The sequence below is a fragment of the Schistocerca cancellata genome, chromosome 1 (genome assembly GCF_023864275.1).
Source record: "Schistocerca cancellata isolate TAMUIC-IGC-003103 chromosome 1, iqSchCanc2.1, whole genome shotgun sequence".
In the NCBI taxonomy this organism is placed as follows: Eukaryota; Metazoa; Arthropoda; class Insecta; order Orthoptera; family Acrididae; genus Schistocerca; species Schistocerca cancellata.
Genome location: NC_064626.1, coordinates 418,206,439 through 418,224,832, shown reverse-complemented (window position 1 = coordinate 418,224,832; position 18,394 = coordinate 418,206,439). Strand labels below are relative to the sequence as shown.

Genomic DNA, 18,394 nt, shown 5'->3' with positions numbered 1-18,394 from the left:
GGATAATATAAGGTTTGCGGAACTTACATCTAGTTCAGACAACAGCTAGAAGAAGAATAGTGAATTTCTTAAAAAAGCATAGTTAAGTGCATTTCCTTAAAATGTGTAACTGACTGTATCTTTGGTCTCTAATTACAAATCAATCCATTACTAATACAGATGAATAAAAGATAATATTATCCTTTGTATATAATTACATATAGGAGTACAGATAACACTAATGTTTGATAGAGACAGTGTTCTAATGAATTGATATAGCTGCCACCTCCTGGGTCCTCCCCCTCCCCCACTCCCTTCACCAGTGGTTTGCCAACCTGTAGGGGATATGAAAAGTGTACAAATCCCAATACTTCTCTTTGTGTGGCTTACCACTACCTAGCACTGAGCACCTCAGTTAATATAGTAAATATAATTATTCTTTGTTTGTTATTCAGTTGAATTTGTTAGTTTCATTTCTATTAATGTCAGATACTCTTCCTATCATCAAATTTAGGGGAATGGAGGTTACCAAGGATATCTGTATCATTTCTTACAGTAAAGTCCCTTAAATAGTGTGTGTCTGAGGTTAACAAACAAAGTCTCTTTTGGTTAACATTATGTTTATTACTTTACACATACTAATGTAGGGTATGGTTAAGCAATGTATTTCGATCTTTATTAAAATGTTATGGAAGTTATGTTGGTTTTATAAAAGCCATTACTGTTTCATTTGATTGTAAGTAGCACTTTAGCCCTGACTGGTATAAAACCAAAATTACTGCTCTGCCGTATTTTTAGGTCAGTATATCGCTGAAGAGCATTCTGTTTTTCAGTCTTTTACTGGTTGTCAACATACAAATGTGTTACAGGTGAATCAGGATCAGGAAAGACTGAGGCTTCAAAAAAGGTTCTGGAATTTGTTGCTGAAACAACAGGGCATACACGTGAAGTGGACAGAGTAAAAGATAAATTGTTGCAGTCAAATCCAGTTCTGGAGGCATTTGGAAATGCCAAAACTAACCGCAATGACAATTCTAGTCGATTTGGAAAATACATGGACATAGAATTTTTGGAGGTTTGTGTTTATTGTGTCTGTAATATTACATGTTACTTCTTCATAACAGTATTTTTTCTGAAACTATAATGTAGAGGTTGCTTTACTGTTCATCCACATATTAACTTGTGTAACACTTAACATTCCTTTTCTTTGCTTGAATATTGAGATGTATGATTTACTGTTACTAAGTGAAGGAACACAGTGGCTTTGACACTGGATTCATATTTAGAAAGAATGAAATTCTGCTTATTCAAAAATAGATTTTCTTTGGTTTCCCTAAACCAGTTCATGTCATGATGGTGTATTTTGATTAATATGGCCATGATCAGTTTTCTTCTCCAGTTTTTTGTCCAGTCGAAGTTTGTGTTGTGTATCTTACCACCTCTCCATTGACAAGGTATATCAGGTGTCTTGGAAAGTAACTAGGTGTTGAAAAAAAGGTGAATAAATTCTACATTTGCAACACTGGTCTATTGAATGCATATGTTGAATGCTTATCTACAGGTAGCATTCTGCATTAATTGTTTTGTGAGAGATAAATGGCCCAATAGCACCTATGTCAGTCATTTTGCACTGTGCAATCACTTCTGGTCAGACTGCATTTCTCCACCGTAACACCAGGATCTTGTTCCACCCAAAACTGACAGTCATGTCTATTCATAAAACATCCCACATAGAATACAGCCTCGCCACTCCAGAGGATGTTATTACACAACTGAGCCAATCTTCATGAGAACCCAACGTTGACTCTCCATACTCCATTCTACTATTGCAGTCTTTCAGTGTCAGCTATTGCATGTGATGAGGTTTCTACATTCGATAATTCAGTTCTTTGTGCAAGACGTGATATGTGGCATACCTTGTGAGTCCACTCTCAGTGGTGCCTGGCATGTTGATTTCAAAGGGCTGCTTGCAAACATTTCCTGCACAGTCACAACTTATCAACAGATTGAGAAGTGGATGACAACCAGTTTATCTTGCATCTTTCACTGAACTTGTGGTCATTAAAACTCTATATTGTCTCTGGACGAATTGTGGCATTCACTCTATTCACAGTACACCACCAACTCAGCAACAGGATGGGAGTGTTCCACATTTCATAATGTGCAGCAATCTGTGTTCACTGTTGAACAGTCATGTGATCAGCCATTCTTTCAACTGTGCAGCTCCTCTCACAATACCACCTGTACTGCAGAAAATGTAAAAACAAGCACTCACTGAGTGGGGAAAAAAGACGGTAGAGAGGGATCAAGGGAAATGGAACATGTGCCAAGCAAGGAGTGCAGGTCTGATCTGGCAGCCAGATGTTTGCAGCTGTAGTGGTACCAGGATGGCAGTATGATCTTGGAGGAAACTGATGCATGCCTGTGCCATTACTGCAGAAATCGAAACCTTTTTGAATGACTTATATGTGCACACTATTTCCGTTATGCTTCTATCAATATCAAAAGTTTTACCACCATTTTACAATACCTAGTTACTTTCCAGACACTGTGTACAACCTACTTCCTTTTCCTTTACAATTTATTTTGCATTTCCCTTTACAATTTATGTTGTGTACATGGGTTTTATCCAGAAAATGAATAAAAAATGTAGTTTAGTCACTGATTTATTAGAATTTTCATATTAGTAACTGCAATAATATTTTGTGTTTACAGCATCATATTACTATGATGTATGCTAATTACTGAAAAGTCAAAATATTAAATTGTGCTCAATTTTTTCTGTAACTCATTCATCATACTTTCTTGAATTGTGAAAGTCAGTGCCTTCATTCCAAGCTGCTACTTGCAGATACATGAATTTTCTCTCTTACAATAAAATATTCAGTGCTTCTGTCACTCCATACGGTATTCTTTAAATATAATATTCACTGTCTGTTATAAACAAAAATGAAGAGGGTTAATACATTTATTGAAGGATCTTTCAGATTTGCAGTTATTGAGACAGTAACATCTTGTGTGTGCTATTTTGGCTATATTATAATATTCTCTTCTTTTAATTTGCTTCTGGCACTCTCAGGGTTCACCTGTTGGTGGGAAGATCTTGAATTACTTACTGGAAAAATCACGAGTGGTTCATCAGTATCCAGGAGAAAGAAATTTCCATATCTTTTATCAGTTGTTGGCTGGAGCTGATGATGAAATGTTGTCAAAACTGATGTTAAAGAGGGATCTTGATAGTTATTTCTACTTTAGTCAAGGGGTAAGTAAGGCATAATTATTTTATGTAAGTAATGTATGGTCTATTGCACGCATGAAATTTTGGTACAATATTGTGGGTGTAATAATAGTGATGGATATGAAGTAGTTAATAAAAAGAGGTTTGTAATTGAGTTTGTGCTTTCTTCTTTTTCTCCCCCTCCCCCCACCCCTCCCAAGTTGACACTGAGTGCATTAACTTGGGGGGAGGGGAGGGGGGGGGGGGACTGTTGAAGTTGCATAGTCCTTATTATATGAAAGAATTGTGAAGTAATAACTACATTTGTATTATAGAATATTCTGCAACATCCTGGTCCCTCACTCATAACCCCTAGATGAGACTTTATCTTCTTCTTTCTTTGGGGTTACATCTATTACTGCAAAATGTTATTTGTCAAAAGTGAACAAGGTGGATTAAACCAACTTGAAGACAAGCTGAAGTGACTGCTTTGAGAGTACAATTATGTTATCTATCCTATTTTTTTGTTCACTTAACTCCAAAAGAAATACTTATATCTAATCTTGGTGACACCGTTTTTTTTCTGCAGCAAAAAGGTGCAGTAGATGATATAAATGACAGAGCACAATTTCAGACGGTAAAATCTGCATTGTCGACAATAGAACTAACAGATAAAGAACAGGATGATATATTTGCAATTGTTGCCAGTGTTCTCCATATGGGCAATGTTGGCATGACAGAAGTGGAGGGCAGAGCTGTTGTTTCAAAACTGGAAAGTGTTGAAGCCATTGCACAGGTATTTTCTTTTGAAATGTGGTGACTTACGTTGACACAAATGTTTATAGAGTAAACAAATCCTGACATTAATTACAATATGTGTTGTAACTATCCATTGAAAACTATAAACTAATTTTGGTTGCTTATTTCTAGTTACTGGGGTGCGAAGCAGAACAGTTAACGAACGCATTTACCAACAGAACAATTGAGGCACGTGGTGATGTTGTAACAACACCTCTCAACAGAGAAACAGCTCTTTATGCTCGTGATGCCTTAGCGAAGGCTGTGTATGATCGCCTTTTCACATGGCTTGTCACAAGGCTTAATGTCTCGTTGAAACCTGACAGCGAGAAAACAACAAAAGCCATGGGAATTCTGGATATTTACGGGTTTGAAATATTCGAGACTAACAGGTACACAATACTTTTATGTACTGTTATTAATGGGAAGAAAGCAAAAGTAAAGTGTGAATACTTAATGGTACAAATTTCTTGGGCATTAAACCTGAAATTTGCTTGGTTAATGAAACTAGGAAGTGTTGTAATTCCACCCACAAATAAGAAGAGACACAAAGTTCAGGTATGAGAGGGGGTTAATTCTGCTCCAGGGTTATATGAAGTGCCTCAAGGCAGTGGTGTGTGCACACCACCTGTCAGCTGGCCACGCAGGCAAGTTGAATCTGAATAACTCACTTTTACACCTTGTGAAATGTTATGTTAGGTTCCTGAGGAAGTGTACAAATCTTACAGTGCTGTTGAAATCTTGTTGTTCACTTATAAGGACAATACACTATTAATGCTTCACTGTGTCTACACTATCTTATTGTTGATGACAACGTTGACTATTTTTGCCAGAACCACAGTATCAAATTCTGAACATCACAAGATATTTCACCCCTCCCCTCTTGTGCAAAAGCACTTAAAGTTTTTAATATCTTCCTATATAAAGTCCGTAATCACCCATCAGTTTACAAACAGCATCCTTTCATTAATTTGGAAATTATTTGATCTATTTTAATATTTATTTTATTTTTAAATAAATTCTCTTAATTTTGGTCATGCAGTCTGTCCTGTAAACTTCTGGAAAAGGAATTTTGATTTGCAACATAAAACTAGTTTGGGGTATAGAGAAACTGAAAATATCATTAATGAAATGTTAACATGATAGAGAGATGTAAAACTCTGAGAACACAGAAATGAATGTTGTACACAAAGTATACCAACAAGGTGTATCCTGTAGTTATCATTTACACCTGTGAGCAACTAACATCAACACTCCTGCACTTAATTTGAGGTAGTTAGCGACATATTTCTTTGCCCATTGTCATGATGTACTATAATGATAAGAAATGCAGACTGTAATGATTAGGAATGAGTTCATCTACAGCTATTAGCTGTATTTATTTTCATATTTGGGTACGCGATCCTCGGCAACAGAAGAATACACACAATACAGAGGATACAGTACTCTCCTGATAATCAGTGAGGTGGCTTTTGGATGTCATAAGAATTGCTCTCCATAATGTTTATCATTTGAATCTGTAGAAAAATCATTTTATTTAAGTGTGTTGTACCTAATTGGTTTTTATTAGAAAACACAGCTCTTGTAATCCTTTTGCTTTGTCCTTATTAAAAATGTAAAAATAAGCAGTAGCAGATGAATAGTGATAGCATGTAGATGTACTTACATGTTAGGAAAGTGCACTTGCTTTCGGGCTGCCAGGCAATATGAATATATGAAGTTAATTCTGGAAGTAGTGATTTCTTGCGCATTCCTGCTGCACTGATAGAGACCTAGCTTCTGTCCTAGGTCAAAGTTTCTTAGACATCTCATCTCAGTATCGTGTGAATGCTACTCTAAACAATTTTTTGTTGTCATGGATTTTGAGGTTATTTAAAATGAGCTGTGAGGTACAAAGCCTCACCTATTTTCAGGTCAGAGGCGTTATTCAATTTTTGGATGTTCAGTAGATGAAACTTGCAGAAATTTGGTATCAGTCAAAGGCAGTGCATGATGATAGAGTAAAGAATGAAAGATTTGTGAGAAAGTGGTGTGAAATGCTCAACAATGGACAAACAAAAGTTCATGATGAAACTCAATCCGGGTGATTTGAAGACGCAATTGTAGAATGCCAGACAGATGTGTAACCCTTCAGTATGATGTAGGTACCTCACTTACACAAGAGACAAAGTGTTAATTATATACAGTATGATATATCCCATCAGGCCGCCCCACCTCCCCCTCCCCCACTCTCATGTGTGCACGCGTGCACACTTGAACTAACTCTGTCAACACAAAAACTTGTGATGACATTCACTTTGTGATTGTAAGGCTCTTTTCTTTCATGCCAAAAGGTATTCTGATTAAGTTTGGTCAGTACTGTGTCACCCTAAGGATGTCACAAGAAAGGAATCCAAAATCATGGGTATGGAATGTCATTTTGCAGTGTCGTGCTAATTCATAACAGTGCTCACTCTCACAGTCCTGCTGCTTGTTGGTTCAGTTAGGATGGGAAATTTTTGATTGTTCCAATTATTTGTAGCATTTTTCACCTTTCATGTACCTCACGGTTTTTGGACTGGGGAAAAGTTTTGAGTGAAACATTCATTGTATAACTGGTCAAAATCAACATGAAATGGTATTTCTGAAGCTTATGGATGGATGACCAGTGAATATGAAATAACATAAAGTGTCCCCAATTTTGTATACCTTTATGTTAACAAAATACATCTCTTTAATTTATTGAAGCTAAGTACTAATTACTTCCTGGGTTATTCTTGTTGTCACTTCACATAATTTTATTTGAACAGGATAAACTTTCAAATGCTACAATACAAGATGCCATGCTGGAGGAAAAGGTTGCTACATGAGTAGAGAACTTTAGCATTTTTACTTCGTCAATGTACATTTTTAAATCAGAGCTTCATCATCTGGGCTTCATTTGTTATATAATTACGTTCACTGCAATATCAACACATTAGAAATTTGTATTGGTACTGCATTATTAATTATAATTTGCAAAATTGTAGTGGAATTTATACAGAATTTTAGACGACTATATACAGATTTTAGTTGAAACATATAGTATACCTGCAAATTTTGTTGCTTTCTTTTGTATACAATATTGTGGAGAAATAACTTCCTTCTGTTCAACACACACAGTTTTGAAAGACAACACTATAAGTATCAGAGAAAGTGACAGATTGCATGGGTATTGCAGTACAGCAAAGGTAATGAATAAGTTACGTGTTACACAACACAGTTTAATCTCTAAATGAATCAATTCCACAGAAAAAAATATATCTGTTCTTGACATCAGTTGAAATTAAACATGACCACTACTATTGCAGGTTACAAAATGTAACAAATTATTTAACAGTCGTATGACTTGCATACAGGCTAAGATATTTGTAGCTTTTGGTGGGACACAATATGCAGAAATCTTTTATGCAGTATACAGTAGGTGATTTTTAATATGGCAAATTTATTAATAGTTACCTCATAAGTACAATCAGATTAGATTCTGTATGTTGTTATGACCCCACTAAATTTCATGGAATAGAGCATGTTTCAAAATGCTTCTTAATATCCAGTGTTTCTGAAGCATCAAATCCAATGCCTATAGGTTTAACGTGTATAAAGTTTAGGTCTGTTTCTGTGATGTCAGTTACGTGACCTGTTTTCAGGAGATCAGCAATTGCTGATTTATTATTTTGTCTGAGACTGAGATGGAAAGCCAGTACAGTTTTCTCTAAATCTTGTGAAGGAATTCCTCCCTGTTTGTCCCACATACAGTTGGTCATAGTTTCGAAAAGTAATTTTGTAGACAGCAAACTTATCAGGTAGATTTAGTTTGTGATTTAATCTTTAGGCCAGTTTGTTCTTTGTGCATATATATGAACTATGCACTGCTTCAGAATATTTGGTATTTCGTAGAAAAGTTTTCCAAGAAATTCAAAGCTCTGGAACTTCATCTTTCGCAGCACTGTGTTTCATGTATGGATCTATATCATGAATACACACTATGGCCACTGTGAAAATAAGTGAAAAAAAAGGTTCACTACAGCCAGTTTACAGTTTCTTGTCGCAACTGGGTGGAGAACTGTTCAAATTGGCAGTTTTGCGGCAATTCCTTGTGCCTACAAATGTGATGAGTGTGTGCATTAGAAGCAAAAGTGAAATTTATGCTAATAAACTTGAAAGATTAAAAAGTACATGTTATTTGAACATGGCACTAAATTTCATATCTTTGTTTGTAGTTTTGAACAATTCTGTATCAACTTCTGCAATGAGAAGTTGCAGCAACTGTTTATTGAGCTAACTCTCAAATCTGAGCAGGAAGAGTACCTGAAAGAAGGCATTGAATGGGAACCTGTGGAATACTTCAACAATAAAGTTATTTGTGATCTCATTGAAGAAAAACATAAAGGTAATTACAGAAGTTTCACAATTATTGTAACGTAAAATTTAACTTGTGTATTTATTTATAAAGTAAGTTTCGTGTATCTGATGCAGGTATAATGTTAACTCCCGCACATGACCACTTGATATTTTAAGTAGTCAATGTACATTTCCATATATCTATACTCTGCAAAGCACTGTGATGTGCACAGCTTAGGGCACTTCCTGTTGTACATATTTTTTGGGTGTCCATTCACTTATGGAGCATGGAAAGAATGTTTGAATGCCTCTGTACACACTGTAATAAATCTAATATTATCCACAAGATCCCTATGTGAGTGATATACAGGCAGTTATAGCAATTTTTTAGGGATAGGCTATGTCGACCTTGAGGTGTCTGCCATTTCAGTTTCATTAGCATCTCTGTGATAGTCTCCCATCTCTGTATACCTTCAGTGTCCCATGTTAATCCTGTCTGGTAGGAGTCCCACACATTTTATCAATATTCTAGGATTGGGTTGCATGAATGGCTCGTGTGCAGTCTTCTTTGTAGACCAATTGCATTTCCTTAGTATTCTACCAATAACCTGAAGTCTCCCAACTGGTTTACTATGTCAGAGCCTACGTGATCTTTCTGTTTCATACCCCCAAAAATTGTTACTTCCAAGTAGTAGTACAAGTTGGAGATAGAGCATTTTAAAAAGATTTCCAAAATTCACATCTTCAAAATGGTGTTTGCAGTGTCATCTGTGGAGGTCTGTACCTCAGGGCAGGGATTTTTGTGGAGAAAACAAAAACAATGTGTTTATTACTTACACCTGAATTTTAACATATGTTAAATTCAATAACATCTGAGGCTATGAAGGTAACACCCCTGCCTGATATGGATTATGCACAGTTATTATTCTGCTTCTCAGGTATTGATTTTTTTCATTGTTGTTTGCTAGAAAGAATGTCATTTCTTGTTGCCTCTGCAATAAACTCTAATTAATTTTGTTTTAACAATTGGAAATGTGATATTACAACTTCTTCTAATAATATTTCCTAGACAAAAGCTCTTGTGAAATAGAACTTATTTTTGTTCAGTATAAAATTGAAGAAACAATTTATAGCTTTGCTAAACAATTTGGCCTGTCAACTATCTTAGATATTTCAATAAGCTTACCTTTTTGCTAAGGTTCTGAATAGTGTTTATGTATGATTGTTCAAATAAGCATCATTATCTTAATATGGGCATTTCCTCTTTCAATTGCCCACAGTTAGCAGTTTACAGGTTCCTTTGACAGCCCACAATTCTGGTTTTTCTATTACGGATTTATTATTGACTACATTTTGTTCTGTTAATCTGCTTAGTCCTGCATCTTCAACAACTTTCTTGCAACAACTATATTTAAATTTGATCTTTGAAACTTCTCAGAATTCTTTGTGCAAAATCTCTGTATGACTATAACTACATGTTCATGTTTTCCGAGTTTTCTGTTATATGTGCCACCGAACAAAGAAAACAGTGTAGGCATTATAAGCATCCGTGCCATAGAAAATGCACATTAAGAAAGTAATTTCTATCCCCCATCTCTTCATGAGGAGCTCTGGATGTGTGTAACGTGCAGAACTGTCTTCACAAGATTCATTCTCTGCATTGAGAAAGTAAATTATTTCTTAGTAGAGGCAAGGACTAAATTCTTAGTCTTTGGTACTCAATCCAGTTACTTTATCTACTATAGATTACATATCTTGAACTTATGTATATCCTTGTTCAGTTTGTATGAGTAACAACTAGTATTACTTTTTGATTAGGAATTATTGCTCTGATGGATGAAGAGTGTCTACGCCCTGGTGAACCAACGGATATGAGTTTTCTGAACAAAATGAATGAAAACCTCTCTGACCATCCGCATTACATAAGTCACAAAAAGGCAGACATAAAAACACAGAAAATTATGGGGAGAGATGTAAGTAGTGCCTTTAAAAAAATTAGATCAAAAAGCTCAATGATATCACAAACCTGCTTTGTTGAATGACACCATTTGGGTGTATAATCTTCTTTTCTTCCAATTTATTTACAGGAATTTCAGCTGGTGCACTATGCTGGTACTGTAACATACAACATCAGAGGGTTTTTGGATAAAAATAATGATCTCCTTTTCAGAGATCTGCGTGAAGTGATGTCAGCGACAACAAATTCGATAACAAAGGTGAAATAATTGATGGTAACCTATTTAGTACTGGCACCTGAAAATATATATAAATGTTTAGGTTACTTAAATTTCATGTGTGTCAGTAATTTATTGGATTTTTAGTACCGTAATTAGTGCAGCTGAAAAATATGCCTCGGTTTTTATTCACATTTCAGAGTATAATAAGTAGATTGAAATGACAATAGTGTGTCACCATACCACGGGCAACTATTGATCAACTCTTATAATAAATGACTGATCAAGGTAGCAATTCATCTGTAAAACCTGCAATTCTCAAGTAATTACAGGAATTTTGTAATATCTTGGGGAAATGTGTGTTTTCAACCTAACACAAGAATTTAATTTTATTGAGCTTCATAAATCACATATTTTAAAATACTATTTCAAAATGTGTTATATATTTGAATATTAGTTCATACAAAATAATCGATGTTGAAAACTGCCATTAAACTACAGCTGAGAGAAAAGAAAAGTCGTTCCTTACTCACCGTTAATTTCTCAGGAGTTTCTTATGACATCATCTTCGTTCCCATACCTGGAATTGTCACTTTTTTTCCTCCCTTCTCTCTCTCCCAAGTCTGAGTGGCCATCCTGGTGAGAAACTTGACAAGGCATATGTAGAAAATTTAGGAAAATCTGTCTTATGGTAGTTTTGGGAATGAGACTCTAAAACACACTGAGCATAACTACAAATTACATGTTGGACTAAAATGTTCTCCCCCCCCCCCCCTCCTCCAGTCTCTCTCCCCTTCTCCTCTTTCCCCCCCTCCCCCCCCCCCCCCCTTATCCATTCCATCAAAATAGTAATTCAGTTGCTAGATCTGAAATAGTTTTACATTATTAACATTACTTCCTGAGAAAAGTTTTGCCGGCCGCAGTGGCCGAGCGGTTCTAGGCGCTTCAGTCTGGAACCGCTGCAGTCGCAGGTTCGAATCCTGCCTCGGGCATGGCTGTGTGTGATGTCCTTAGGTTAGTTAGGTTTAATTAGTTCTAAGTTCTAGGAGACTGATGACCTCAAATGTTAAGTCCCATAGTGCTCAGAGCCATTTGAGAAAATTTAAGTCTTTGATTTTCTTGTTGCTGTTTTTATATTTGCAATAACTGAAATTTGCATACTATTTTGTAGGCTGTATTCCCTGTCAGTGATGTTACAAGCAAAAAGAGACCTGAAACTGCAGGAACACAATTCAAGAACAGTGTCAACAGGCTAATGGAAATCTTGGGTGATAAAGAACCATCATATATCCGCTGCATAAAACCAAATGATGATAAGAGATCTGGTTAGTACTTCTGTGATAATTTTTTTTTTTTAATTTTATTACTTCATGTTCTTATAGATATTCATATCTGAAAACTCTGTGCTGAGCATAATGTTGTGGGTGTACTAACTTAATGCTGCTCTTAATTCTGCCCAAACGCCCACAATAGCAGAAAAATGTTTCCCGGCTACAGTTCCTTAATAATGGTCATTGCACACTATGATTATTGAGTAAATACTGGCTGTGACAGGGCCCCCCACAACAAAGATGTGAAGACATCATAAGAAATAACAAATAACATTTATTAAGAGTATTTTACAAAACGGTACCACTCCTTGTTGCATGGCACTTCAATGTCCTAAATTTAATACAATAAAATGTAACTAACTTCGCTATATCTTTGTACTCTATACATTGTGTGACTAATAGTAATGTTTGCAGACATTCTGGTAATGGTTGTAGTTCTCCATAAATAGTAACTGCTATACCAGAAGGTAGTCTTCCAAGTACTCTATTGAGCTAACTGCAGGCACTGAAGTGAATTGTCAGGTTGCTTGTGCAGAATTGCATTTGTGTCCACGATGGCTAGTGTTTTGAGCCTGTCGGTGGAAGAATATCCTTGTCTTCCCTTACAAGGTGAAACGAAGTAGTCAATAATGAGATTTTCACTCTGCAGCGGAGTGTGCGCTGATATGAAACTTCTTGGCAGATTAAAACTGTGTGCTGGACCGAGAATTGAACTCGGGACCTTTGCCTTTCGCGGGCAAGGGCTATACCATCTGAGCTACCCAAGTACAACTCGAGCCCCATCCTCACAGCTTTACTTCTGCCAGTATCTCGTCTCCTACCTTCCAAACTTTACAGAAGCTCTACTGCGAAACCTTGCAGAACTAGCACTCCTGAAAGAAAGTATATTGCGGAAGCATGGCTTAGCCACAGCCTGGGGGATGTTTCCAGAATGAGATTTTCACCCTGCAGTGGAGTGTGTGCTAATATGAAACTTCCTGGCAGATTAAAACTGTGTGCCGGAGAACACTTGCCCGCGAAAGGCAAAGGCCCCGAGTTCGAGTCTCGGTCCGACACACAGTTTTAAGCTGCCAGAATTTTTGAAGTAGTCCGTGTTTGACGGTGTTTTCTGATAACTGTTTATACTATTGGTGGGTGTATATGATGTGCCAAAAGAAGTGGCACAGAAGCAGAAAGAGGTCCGTTTTGTGCAAGCCATCTGGAGACCGATGTCCAGAGCTGACACATGCCACCAAGCAAGCATCTGCGTGGTGGCAGCTTCTTGCAGTATTTTTCAACATATTCTGACTAACCAAAATAGCAAATGTTAACTGGTGTAAAGTCTTTCTGTAAAAATTTAACGTTACACGTATTCTAAACTTGTGCCCTTTATTGTCTACATTTTGATAATACAGGCAGGAAACAACAAAAATAAATTGTTGTTAATTTTTTCTTCACTGCCTTTTTTGTTTGGGTAGCCCGTCATCTGTGGTATCACTGTATTAAATAATCATCATCCTAACAGTACATCTGTGAAACTAGCATCCTCATTATCACAAATATTTGACTGTGTCTTATGAATAGATTGTGGTTTCTGAGGTTGTGATTACGGGGGGACTTGAGAATGCAACTGGTTTTTTTAATATATATATATAGATATATAGTTATAATAGAAGGAAACATTCCACGTAGGAAAAATATACCTGTGTCTGTATATGTGTGGATGGATATGTGTGTGTGTGTGTGCGCGAGTGTATACCCGTCCTTTTTTCCCCCTAAGGTAAGTCTTTCCGCTCCCGGGACTGGAATGACTCCTTACCCTCTCCCTTAAAACCCACATCCTTTCGTCTTTCCCTCTCCTTCCCTCTTTCCTGATGAGGCAACAGTTTGTTGCGAAAGCTTGAATTTTGTGTGTATGTTTGTGTTCGTTTGTGTGTCTGTCGACCTGCCAGCACTTTCTTTATATATATATATATATATATATATATATATAACAAAAGCGCTGGCAGGTCGATAGACACACAAACAAACATAAAAATACACACAAAAATCTAGCTTTCGCAACCAACGGTTGCCTCGTCAGGAAAGAGGGAAGGAGAAGGGAAGACAAAAGGAATGTTTCCCTCTATATATATATATATATATATATATATATATATATATATATATATATATATATATATATAAAAAGATGATGAGACTTACCAAACAAAAGCGCTGGCAGGTCGATAGACACACAAACATACACACAAAATTCAAGCTTTCGCAACAAACGGTTGCTTCGTCAGGAAAGAGGGAAGGAGAGGGGAAAGACGAAAGGATGTGGGTTTTAAGGGAGAGGGTAAGGAGTCATTCCAATCCCGGGAGCGGAAAGACTTACCTTAGGGGGAAAAAAGGACAGGTATACACTCGCGCGCACACACACACATATCCATCCGCATATACACAGACACAAGCAGACATTTGTAAAGGCAAAGAGTTTGGGCAGGATGTCAGTCAAGGCGGAAGTACAGAGGCAATGTTGTTGTTGAAAGACAGGTGAGGTATGAGCGGCGGCAAATTGAAATTAGAAATTAGCGGAGATTGAGGCCTGGTGGATAGCGAGAAGAGAGGATATGCTGAAGGGCAAGTTCCCATCTCCGGAGTTCTGACAGGTTGGTGTTAGTGGGAAGTATCCAGATAACCCAGATGGTGTAACGCTGTGCCAAGATGTGCTGGCCGTGCACCAGGGCATGTTTAGCCACAGGGTGATCCCCATTACCAACAAACACTGTCTGCCTGTGTCCATTCATGCAAATGGACAGTTTGTTGCTGGTCATTCCCACATAGAAGGCTTCACAGTGTAGGCAGGTCAGTTGGTAAATCACGTGGGTGCTTTCACACGTGGCTCTGCCTTTGATCGTGTACACCTTCTGGGTTACAGGACTGGAGTAGGTGGTGGTGGGAGGGTGCATGGGACAGGTTTTACACCGGGGGCGGTTACAAGGGTAGGAGTCAGAGGGTAGAGAAGGTGGTTTGGGGATTTCATAGGGATTAACTAAGAGGTTACGAAGGTTAGGTGGACGGCAGAAAGACACTGTAGGTGGAGTGGGGAGGATTTCATGAAGGATGGATCTCATTTCAGGGCAGGATTTGAGGAAGTCATATCCCTGCTGGAGAGCCACATTCAAAATCTGATCCAGTCCCGGAAAGTATCCTGTCACAAGTGGGCCATTTTGGGGTTCTTCTGTGGGAGGTTCCGGGTTTGAGGAGATGAGGAAGTGGCTCTGGTTATTTGCATCTGTACCAGGTCGGGTGGGTAGTTACGGGATGCGAAAGCTGTTTTCAGGTTGTTGGTGTAATGGTTCAAGGATTCTGGACTGGAGCAGATTCATTTGCCACGAAGACCTAGGCTGTAGGGAAGGGACCGTTTGATGTGGAATGGGTGGCAGCTGTCATAATGGAGGTACTGTTGCTTGTTGGTGGGTTTGATGTGGACGGACATGTGAAGCTGGCCATTGGACAGGTGGAGGTCAACGTCAAGGAAAGTGGCATGGGATTTAGAGTAGAACCAGGTGAATCTGATGGAACCAAAGGAGTTTAGGTTGGAGAGGAAATTCTGGAGTTCTTCACTGTGAGTCCAGATCATGAAAATGTCGTCAATAAATCTGTACCAAACTTTGGGTTGGCAGGCCTGGGTAACCAAGAAGGCTTCCTCTAAGCGACCCATGAATAGGTTGGCGTACGAGGGGGCCATCCTGGTACCCATGACTGTTCCCTTTAATTGTTGGTATGTCTGGCCTTGAAAAGTGAAGAAGTTGTGGGTCAGGATGAAGCTGGCTAAGGTAATGAGGAAAGAGGTTTTAGGTAGGGTGGCAGGTGATCGGCGTGAAAGGAAGTGCTCCATCGCAGCGAGGCCCTGGACATGCGGAATATTTGTGTATAAGGAAGTGGCATCAATGGTTACAAGGATGGTTTCCGGGGGCAACAGACTGGGTAGGGATTCCAAGCGTTCGAGAAAGTGGTTGGTGTCTTTGATGAAGGATGGGAGACTGCATGTAATGGGTTGAAGGTGTTGATCTACGTAGGCAGAGATGTGTTTTGTGGGGGCTTGGTAACCAGCTACAATGGGACGGCCGGGATGATTGGGTTTGTGAATTTTAGGAAGAAGGTAGAAGGTAGGGGTGCAGGGTGTTGGTGGGGTCAGGAGGTTGATGGAGTCAGGTGAAAGGTTTTGTAGGGGGCCTAAGGTTCTGAGGATTCCTTGAAGCTCCGCCTGACATGTCTGCTTGTGCCTGTATATGTGTGGATGGATATGTGTGTGTGTGCGCAAGTGTATACTTGTCCTTTTTTCCCCCTAAGGTAAGTCTTTCCGCTCCCGGGATTTTAATGACTCCTTACCCTCTCCCTTAAAACCCAAATCCTTTCGTCTTTCCCTCTCCTTCCCTCTTTCCTGACGAGGCAACCGTTGGTTGCGATAGCTAGAATTTTGTGTGTTTGTTTGGGTGTCTATCGACCTGCCAGCGCTTTTGTTTGGTAAGTCTCATCATCTTTCTTTCTTTCTTTTTAGATATATTTTTCCCACGTGGTATGTTTCCCTATATATATATACAAATGTCTGCTTGTGTCTGTGTATATGAGGATGGATATGTGTGTGTGTGCGCGAGTGTATACCTGTCCTTTTTTCCCCCTAAGGTAAGTCTTTCCGCTCCCGGGATTGGAATGACTCCTTACCCTCTCCCTTAAAACCCAAATCCTTTTGTCTTTCCCTCTCCTTCCCTCTTTCCTGACGAGGCAACCATTGGTTGCGAAAGCTAGAATTTTGTGTGTATGTTTGTGTGTCTATCGACCTGCCAGCGCTTTTGTTTGGTAAGTCTCATCATCTTTCTTTTTAGATATATTTTTCCCACGTGGAAAATATAAATATATATATATATGGTTATAATAGAAGGATTCCACGAAGGAAAAATATACCTAAAAACAAAGACGATGTGACTTACCAAATGAAAGTGCTGGCAGGTCGACAGACACACAAACGAACACAAACATACACACAAAATTCAAGCTTTCGCAACAAACTGTTGCCTCATCAGGAAAGAGGGAAGGAGAGGGAAAGACAAAAGGATGTGGGTTTTAAGGGAGAGGGTAAGGAGTCATTCCAGTCCCGGGAGCGGAAAGACTTACCTTAAGGGGAAAAAAGGACGGGTATACACTCGCACACACACACATATCCATCCACACATATACAGACACAAGCAGACATATTTAAAGACCAATGTCTGCTTGTGTCTGTATATGTGTGGATGGATATGTGTGTGTGTGCGAGTGTATACCCGTCCTTTTTTCCCCTTAAGGTAAGTCTTTCCGCTCCCGGGACTGGAATGACTCCTTACCCTCTCCCTTAAAACCCACATCCTTTCGTCTTTCCCTCTCCTTCCCTCTTTCCTGATGAGGCAACAGTTTGTTGCGAAAGCTTGAATTTTGTGTGTATGTTTGTGTTCGTTTGTGTGTCTGTCGACCTGCCAGCACTTTCATTTGGTAAGTCACATCGTCTTTGTTTTTAGGTATATATATATATATTTTTTCCACGTGTTTATTTGTGTGTCTATCGACCTGCCAGCGCTTTTGTTGGGTAAGTCTCATCATCTTTCTTTATCTCATCATCTTTCTTTATATATATATATATATATATATATATATATATATATATAGAGGGAAACATTCCACGTAGGAAAAATATATCTAAAAAGAAAGATGATGAGACTTACCAAACAAAAGCGCTGGCAGGTCGATAGACACACAAACATACACACAAAATTCTAGCTTTCGCAACCAATGGTTGCCTCGTCAGGAAAGAGGGAAGGAGAGGGAAAGACGAAAGGATTTGGGTTTTAAGGGAGAGGGTAAGGAGTCATTCCAATCCCGGGAGCGGAAAGACTTACCTTAGGGGGAAAAAAGGACAGGTATACACTTGCACACACACACATATCCATCCACACATACACAGACACAAGCAGACATTTGTAAAGGCAAATTTCAACAGGTCAACCTTATCATGAGTCCATATGGCAAAGATATCACGAATGTATCTAACCCAAGACACCCACAAGGTTGGCATAGGAAGGAACCATCCTGGTTCCCACGGTTGTACCCTGACCTGTTTGTATGTCTGCCCCTCAAAGGTAACATAGTTGTTTGTAAGTATAAGATTGACTAAGGTGAGTAGGAAGGACGTCACAGGTTTGCAGTCAGGTGCAACAGGCAGACCATGTACAGGCGAGGTGTGTGTGTGGTGGGAGCGGGACAGGCACAGTTTTCAGATGACCTGGGATGGTGATCTTTGTATTATAGGTTGCAGGTGCTGATCTGCCAAGGCAGAGATACGTTCAGTAAGAGCTTTGAAGTCAGCAGCTGTGGGACAGTCAGCTGATTGGGTTTGTGAAAGGCAGGAGAGCATGGTTTGGATGGTGTAATAAGTTGTATGGACTGAGGAGTTAGTTATTGTGAGGGACCTCATGTGTTAAGGAAGGACTTTAGTGTACCACAGGAATGGGATCTTGATGGCAGATGGCGCAGAT

The 18,394-nt window shown here is 38.6% G+C and overlaps 1 protein-coding gene across 2 annotated transcripts in view; it reads left to right on the top strand.

Moving 5' to 3' along the window:
* The window catches only part of LOC126175902 (unconventional myosin IC), a 405,132-nt gene that overhangs the window by 344,246 nt on the left and 42,492 nt on the right, over positions 1-18,394 (top strand). For both annotated transcript variants that reach the window (XM_049922966.1, XM_049922974.1), the window contains 8 exons: positions 849-1,054; positions 3,059-3,241; positions 3,786-3,992; positions 4,127-4,386; positions 8,233-8,402; positions 10,172-10,326; positions 10,441-10,569; positions 11,699-11,852. In XM_049922966.1, the coding sequence (XP_049778923.1) occupies positions 849-1,054; positions 3,059-3,241; positions 3,786-3,992; positions 4,127-4,386; positions 8,233-8,402; positions 10,172-10,326; positions 10,441-10,569; positions 11,699-11,852 (1,464 nt within the window). The remainder of the gene's footprint in view (positions 1-848; positions 1,055-3,058; positions 3,242-3,785; positions 3,993-4,126; positions 4,387-8,232; positions 8,403-10,171; positions 10,327-10,440; positions 10,570-11,698; positions 11,853-18,394) is intronic.